General features: G+C 36.5%; 1 protein-coding gene across 1 annotated transcript; it reads left to right on the top strand.

Annotated features, from left to right (window-relative positions):
- The first annotated feature begins 1,568 nt into the window (after nt 1-1,568).
- LOC141620511 (uncharacterized) lies at nt 1,569-3,179 on the top strand. The gene has a single exon (XM_074437362.1). It carries the CDS (start codon nt 1,569-1,571, stop codon nt 3,177-3,179), a length of 1,611 nt encoding a protein of 536 aa, XP_074293463.1.
- Nucleotides 3,180-8,849: the final 5,670 nt, after the last annotated feature.

The following is an 8,849-nucleotide window of genomic DNA, read 5'->3' as shown; positions in this document are numbered from 1 at the left end:
TATTTTTAATATTGGAAAAACTGCCCCTAATACTCCCTCTTTGACGTGCTTATATTTTTTTATCACAACTTTGTCATATTCTCATATTAACCCCAATTGTACCGATTGTCCTAGTTTTGCAGCTTATTTACCAACAAAAGCAAGGAAAACAACAATTATTGGATAACTGATAAACCAAACACTAATTTTAAGGCATGAAAATAAAGCCGATCAAGAATAACGTAATTGATGATGAGGATGTTATAAAGTAAATTTAAAAACATAAATCAACTTGAGATAAATATGGAAAAGTTATATTGCAAGAATGGATTAAAAATGTGTAATGTGTTGACGAGAGTAATTTGTCAATCCCAACTTGATGAATGTTTGTTTAGCGAATTGGACGAGAATCAAGTTACTATCCTCCAACGTAAATGAGTTGTATAGTAACAAAAATGTTCTTGATCAATGTCCGTGTAGCAAATTGGACTATAAATCAACTTCGTTTTCGCCGAAATGAGTTTTTATAACAAATTTAGATCAAAATGCTTTAAAGAATGGAGTCCGTTTTTGAAATAATGCTCAAAAATAAAAGAATTATCGTTTTGGGTCGGTTTTGAAAACATTTATCGAAATGGTGTCCACGTAGGCTCGGTTTTGACGAGCCTGTATGAGGCTTAAACACGCCATACGTATTGGCGTGTTTACTTCAATGAACACGCCATACGTAGTGGCGTGTTTAGGCAGTCTAGAATTCTAACCCAAAGTCAGTAGCAACATAAGGAAAGAAATAGAACACGCCATTACGTATGGCGTGTCTTTAGAAGTAAACACGCCATTACATATGGCGTGTTTTAGCACAAATTTCTTACCTGAGTCCAAAGAGCTACCATAATGGAAGAAAATAGAACACGCCATACGTAATGGCGTGTCTTAAGAGAGAAACACGCCAATACGTATGGCGTGTTTAGGCAGAATTTTTTTTTTTTTTTTTTTTTCAGTATATCCGTCCCTTTCTACTAAACAAAACATTCAATATTTCGCCTCACAAAGACATACCGCGATAGAACAAACCTCAACAAACCTCACTCCCCTTCTTATTTCTTCACCTCACACTCATCTCCGGCGAATCTCCGGCGTATCTCCGGCATTATATTGGGTTTTTGCTATTCAAATTATACATTCTACCTAATTAGCAAGGTAATTTAATTCTTTTAACTTATTTAATTTCATCTTTTGAATGTAGATTTTGCTTATTTTGTCTTCATTGTTGGTAATTATGTTGTTTTGTGCCTAGATCTACAACTTATATGTGTTAATTTAAGGTTGTTTAAAAAAAGCCCCAAATTTTCGAAACCCTAATTAGGTAGGATGAACGATTTCTGATTTTTAATTGTTGTTTAGGTATGTATTTTAGGGAAATTAGGTTATTGGTAGTTGATTTATACTAAATTTGTTCAATTTTTTTTTATAGAATGGAAATTTGTGATTTTCCTCTTATTTGTTATTGGGATGGAGAAGTGTTGGAGCAAAATAGATGTGTAACCTATAGAGGAGGGAATCAATGTTTTATTCTAGCTAGTACAAAGATGACATATCTTGAATTAGTTGAAGAGATTTATCAGGGAATCAGTGTTCAAAGTTTGGGTACTCAATTGAAGGTAATGATGAAATTTCCGAGTGCCGGGTGTTTCAAAATTGTTCCCCTTAATAATGAGGGAGCCTTTAAAGCGTTATGGGCAAGTATTCGTCATTCACATGCTCCTTCAATGGACATATTTGTAGAAGTTTCTACTAGTCAAATTGTCATTCCTACACCAAGTATTAGGCTAGATGATGTTGCTCATTTTGTTTCACTTGAAACTAATTACGTAAATGATGGGGAATTTTATGGTAACTTAGAAGGTGATGAGATTGATGAGGAATTGGCAATACTTGATGAGAATTTATTGGCAAATGAAGAAGATGGTGATGATGATCTTGTCTTTGCTAGTGCTCCCATCGTTGAGTTTAATAAGATTGATCAATTAGATGAGGATGAATTGAATAGCTGGAAAACTTGGGAAAATATGGTAAGATATGAACATGGGAAAGAGTTTGCGGTTGGACAAGTGTTCCCAAACAAAGCTTCACTTAGCGATGAGGTGACATCATATTGTGTTAAAGCAAATCAATTTTTCAAAGTTGCCGAATCAAAGCCTAATACTATTACCTTCAAATGTGGCCGGATTCCTACACCATGTAATTGGCAGTTAAGGGCTACACAAAAAGACTTTCATTCTGAAGTTTTTACCATTGTGACATACAAAGGTCCTCATGATGAGTCTTGTGTTTGTGACATGGTACCTCAAGACCACATGAATTTGAAACGAGCATTCATAAGTCATGAGATTCGTAACCTTGTTGAGGGAGATTGGGGATATAAAGTAAACTCTATTGTTACTTATATTTTAGATAAGTATGGTTACACAATTTCATACACCAAAGCTTGGAATGCAAAACAAAGAGCAATTGAGGAAATATTTGGAGATTGGGATAAATCATATGAGTTGCTACCTCGTTTCATGCAAGGCTTAAAAGAATCTAATCCTGGCACTATTGTTCAATTTTATACAACACCAACAACTAACCCAAATGTGCAAAAATTCAAGCGTGTTTTTTGGGCATTTAAACCATGTATTGATGGCTTTGAACATTGTCGGCCAGTTTTAAGCATTGATGGAACCCACTTATATGGAAAGTTCAAGGGAACAATTTTGACCGCTATGTCAATTGATGCTAATAATCAAATTTTCCCGGTTGCTTTTGCTATTGTTGAAGCCGAAAATACCGATAGTTGGCCTTGGTTTATGTCATGCATAAGAGTATTTGTTACCAAAAGAAGTGGGTTGTGTGTCATTTCCGATAGACACAAAGGGATTATGAAAGCAATGAGTGAAGTTGGTAGTGGGTGGGAGGAGCCGTATGCCTATCATAGGGTTTGCATTCGTCATTTGGCTTCAAATGTTAATACAAGATTTAGAAATACTGCAGTTAAAGAAATGTTTGGGTCAACGGCAATGCAATTACAAAACAAGAAGTTTGACATAGGATTTCGTCGCCTAGGTGAGTTGAATAGAGAGGCACAACAATATGTTGTTGAAATTGGAATAGAGAAGTGGTCAACTTGCCATGATAGAGAGCCACAGAATATCTTGTAAGTACACTTTAATATACTTGTCTTAAAATTCTTAACCAATATATCATAAAATGTGATTAGCTTATACTACTTATTTTGTTTTAGGCGCAAGGTTTCGTCAATGTCCATAATACATGTGATACGGAGCTTCGACAAATGCCGCTTGAGGTGCCTCCTCATTTCCGGACAATGGTTTCACACCTACGGGACTACTCCTCTCAATCGCTTGAACATGTAGGCTATTCCCATCTCCTTCAACCAACCGTAGAACCAAGGCAAGAAAGTTCACCAATGGTTCAAGAGTCCCTCGACTCAATGAATGTGGATGACGATGCACCATTGGTTCAATACACAAGGAGGGGTAGACGCTCTAAGTCATCCATGCCGGCTAGACACTCTTTGTCTTCCATGCCTTCCAATTCTTCAATGCCGGCCATGTCTTCAATGCCTTCCATGTCTTCAATGTCACCCGTCAATGAACAAGGTACCCCGGAGCCTAAGAAAGGGTTTTGGAGTCGCATTCGAGGAAAAAGCAAGAAGAAGACTTGAGGACTTGATGTAATAGTTAGAGGATTAATGGTTTGTTTGACATTTTAGATGGTTAATTTGTTTGACATTTTAGTTGTAAAACTTAGAATTTAATCCCCTTGTGCGAAGCTTATGTGGTGTGTAAACTCGGTTTTTATTTATAATAGGCAATGGTTTGTATTGTCCTTTGCATTGTTGAGCATTGTTGAGCATTGTTGAGTTTGGTTTTCTGTTTTGGCAAAGGAAAGATACGAGAACGAAGGGAATTTGTGCAGCAATGAAAAAAAAAAAAAAAACTGGCTAAACACGCCATTACGTATGGCGTGTTTCTTAAGGAAGACACACCATACGTAATGGCGTGTTTAGTATTTGGCATTTTGATCAGTTACTGGAAAGGGGCTGGAAAATAGAGCTGCTTAAACACGCCATACGTAATGGCGTGTTTTGTTCTTAAGACACGCCATACGTAATGGCGTGTTTCCTTTGCTAATATTTTTCAGCTACTGACTTTGGTTAGAATTCTAGACTGCCTAAACACGCCATTACGTATGGCGTGTTCATTGAAGTAAACACGCCAATACGTATGGCGTGTTTAAGCCTCATACAGGCTCGTCAAAACCGAGCCTACGTGGACACCATTTCGATAAATGTTTTCAAAACCGACCCAAAACGACAATTCTTTTATTTTTGAGCATTATTTCAAAAACGGACTCTAAAGAATGAGATCTTTTGTCTCATAATTTTTCAAGAATAATTTAATATGTAATAGGTTTTAATTTACCTTTTTAAAATTTTGGGAGATTTTGTCTCATAAGTGTTATTTATTTATTTATTTTGCATTAGAATATTAATAAAAATATAATTGGTACAACAATACTTGATATACAATGTTTTTGAGTTCAATTTTAGGTTTGACTTGGTCTTGAATATTTAACCAAGCAAGGGATTGTTATATAAACACCAGTGTGTATTTTCGGATGAAGCGTTTCGCTTTGACTTTTAACTTTGTTGTCAGAGGCACAACCATGATTTCACGCTGAGGGCGAAGGGATAATGATATAAGCAAACATCGAAAGAAGTTTGGAATATAAAGAATATTATACATAATATACTAGGTTTAAACCCGTAAAATTTATGAGCCTATTTTTAGAATTTTAAATGAATATATTATTAATAGGATAGCGAGGATATAACGATCTACAGAGTAGTTAGTTTTGAATTACTAACCATAAAGAGTTATCATATAGTGTGTCCATTAGTATGATTAAGACTTACAAAGTTACAATAAAATCAGTACATACTCCGTATTTGATTACCCATGTGGCCATGCATAGTAAAATAGTTTCCTCTTCGTCTTGGCTCTTCCTTTCCGTTCTTTTCCCTCTGAACAAAGGTAACTGCTTGTGAGAAGCTTGCTTACCTTTGCTTTCATCTGGTAGCTCGATTATACGGGGCACTACACAAAAATTTATTCAATAGTACAATGATCTTCAAAAGATTGCCAGTATCTTTATTCCTGCATATCTTCTATACACTCATCATGTTGTTACTCGCATTCGCACAAACATTAACTAACTCACATATGAGTTGATCTGAGTTGTAAATTAAACATCTCTTATTATGATGTATATATGAATTCATTCATCTTAGCATCGCCACCAGAATGAGTAGGACTGCCTCCAAAATACTTCATAGTATAGGAATTTTAATCTCTAAGACTAAATCATTTTTAACAGTTACCTCTGTCTTTTTCCAATCTGCATTTTCTGACATCTTGATTCTTCTTACAAATCCATGCTCCCACCAATGGCTACTCTTCCAATCTCTCGCCTTTAGGTCACTATTCTGGTGCTTGCGATACTGCCCCACTTATCTTAAATATCTTTCCCTTTTCTAAGATAGTTATTAAAAATATAATCCAAATGTTCAGTTAAAAACTTAAATTTGATTATATTCATTAAAACATATACCCATATCAAACAACCATTTTTGCGTGAGACTGTTTGACACGGTTAGATGATCGAATTTATAAAACGACATATACTACACTAATAGTTTTTTTTATCAAAAGGAATCGTCTTACCGTGTAAAATCGTCTTGTATTATAATTTATGCCGTAAAATATGTAAGAAAATATAGTATATAATATCACTCTCCCATTTCACTTCAAAGTCCAAGGTTATTTTGCGGTCTATCAATGAGAAGCTTACATTTTAGCCAAAAAAAAAAAGACCGAGGTTGTATATCTCCCTCTTTGATTTCATCGTCAACATTTCACTACTTTCTCCCTTTATCAATTTTACAACTGCAAATATTCACCAATAAAACCAAATATTTAATCATCACAAATATAACAAAAGTAACATTTAATCACCACGCACATGACGATGTCTGCAGTGAGCATTCTAATACTCCCATACTCCAAGTGCCTTACCAGGACCACTTAAAGCATGGAAGTGATACCATCTCGGTTACCCGAGGCAATGTATATCAAATAGACCATAAAAGAACGTACTTTAATAAATAAGTTTAAGTGATTACATAACAAAACCAACTGTAAAGTAAAATACAACCGTTCTAAAACCAAACTACAACTGAAGTGATAAAAGTATAAAGACGACACAGCGGAAGACTACTATCAGACTCGTGGCAACTCCATCCCCAGCTAATCCCGCGCGCATCCATAGTATACCTGCTAGACAACTGCTCACCACCCCCGAATGGATCACCACAAATTTTAAAACATTTAAATGGGGTCAATACTAATTACACAAAACCACACAGTTGCAATAAAACAACATTACAAACAACTCAATCAGCACAACTCCATCTCATCTCCACACACCTGACTACACACTGAAGTGTGTAGTCCTGCCAGAGTACCCATCGCAACAAGTACTCCACATCGCCAGTGGGGGACCGCAGCCGTTCCCACCTAAGCTCCGCTCATCTCATCCGAGCGATAAATCCATGTTCATTAATGTGCACATCCCTTCTGTGGCGGGTTCCACAGAAGGCGAATTAAGGGCGTGAAGCCACTCCCGCAAGTGACTCCACTCAGCCAGGGACGCACCCCGAGAACCAAATATAGTTATATGATAATCACAATACACTACCAACAATCACCAATTTAGAAACCAATGCCAATACGATATACAAAAACAACAGATAATTACCAACACAACCATGTAATCAATACTGAGTAGGGAAACCCTACCTGGAAAGCAATCACCAAGATCGTCACAATTAGCTAATCATAATCGTTCGTCAACGAAATCACCTCCTATAAACACACAATCATACAATCACAATCTAACATCAACAATACTCCCCAAAACCCCCAAATTACCCAATTAGGGTTTCAACTAAAGTCAATAAAACGATATAAAAACTATACTAGGATCTTACCCAAATGCGACGATCTCAACGGCGTAAAGAACTCAATGATCCGACGACTCTAGCCCTTAGGATTTGATAGCAATGTGAGATAGGAGAGCTACGTAACCTTGTTTTCTCTTTTGTGAAACTTATAATGAAGTAAGAGTGAAAAAAAATGCCGAAATATGTTTTTATAATCTTCTCGCGTTGCTATCAAAACCCGACAAATAACCCGTAAAAACACACTTACTCGATCGAGTAAGTGACTTACTCGATCGAATGCCCCTTACTCGATCGAGTGCCACACGTACTTGATCGAATACCCATCAGGTCAGCTACTATTTTGCGTAAAAACATACTTACTCGACAGAGTAAGCGCCACTCGATAGAGTAACCAAAGACATAGAAAACCGTAGTATTACAGTCTTCCCTCCTTAAAAAGAACTTCGTCCCTAAAGTTCAACCCATAGACAAAAACAAGACATACCTACTCGACCATGACGCAACAGAGACTCAAAACAAAACCCGACCCACAACTCATACCAACTAAAAACGAACAACCTACCTCCACAAAAGGGCTCTCGATATCGTATCAACCAACTACATTATAGCCTCTCGATTTGAACTTCATAAACTATCGAATACCATCCATAAACGTCACTAGATCCGTTTCATTAACATATTATCCACTAGAAAAACCAATATCAAGGCACTCATAACCTCAAATAGAATGTTACATTCTACCACCCTTAAAAGGAACTTCGTCCTCGAAGTTTACTCACGCTCATAAACATCATCATCCAACTGTCAACACTATCGAACTCATATACATCATCACCCAACTATCAACACTATCGAAGAATTCTCACACTCCTGGACATCATACTACTACAAGCACGACCATGACCTTTTAACAATATCAACCATAATATATACAAATTCATTCTTTATGCTACCCCAACACTCTACCTCCACTTATACTACAACATGTACAACCATCAAACACTCTTTGCCGCATGCCCGCATCCTACTCCTCTTAAGATAAATGTTACGTCATCGTAACTTACTAATACTAGATCATTAGCTATATCTTCTCATTATCCTCATCAACACCACATGTCAAAGATAACCGCCTATAACCTCACACCTATAACCATTCCTATTTCCAAGGCTCTATTACTTAAATAGTTCTCATACCTCAACTCATTCTGCACTCCATCTAACCAATACCACAAAATCCTTAGCATAACCAATACTCCAATTGTTCCCTATTACCGCCAAAACGACATAGTCCTCTATACACGCACCTATCTCCATACTCATAACTCACGATCCACAATTATTACACACACTCGCACTAGATCCTCAAGTTATTTTCTTTCATTACCGCAAAACTCATCCATAACTTAACATGAAACTAATTCCCAACACCCTATACTCACTGTCTCAATAAAAGATTATGAACTATCTGCAACTTTCAGATCAGTACAACACATGTTCCACAATTCACTTGCCATCACCATGACTACCAATGCCTCATCTAAAACAAGATCACAATTAGTGTAACAACCTCTCACAACTGTGTCCCATCAACAGAATATCGCTATAACATGACAACAACATAAACATACACAACTCTCTTCCATATCATACGCTACCCTCACTCCCACGCAGAAACTGGTAAGAAACGTCAATAAACAAAATAACTGTCTATCTATCTAAACCAAAACTCGCAGGAAACAACATTAAACATACAACAATCTATGTATAACTGGTATGTACTTTT

The sequence above is a fragment of the Silene latifolia genome, chromosome X (genome assembly GCF_048544455.1).
Source record: "Silene latifolia isolate original U9 population chromosome X, ASM4854445v1, whole genome shotgun sequence".
Classification (NCBI taxonomy): Eukaryota; Viridiplantae; Streptophyta; class Magnoliopsida; order Caryophyllales; family Caryophyllaceae; genus Silene; species Silene latifolia.
The sequence above is the reverse complement of the archived record's forward strand: the minus strand, read 5'-3'. Positions and strand labels throughout refer to the sequence as shown.

Coding starts and splice junctions, on each gene's coding strand:
- LOC141620511 (XM_074437362.1), top strand. CDS start 1,569: ATGACATATCTTGAATTAGTTGAAGAGATTTATCAGGGAATCAGTGTT.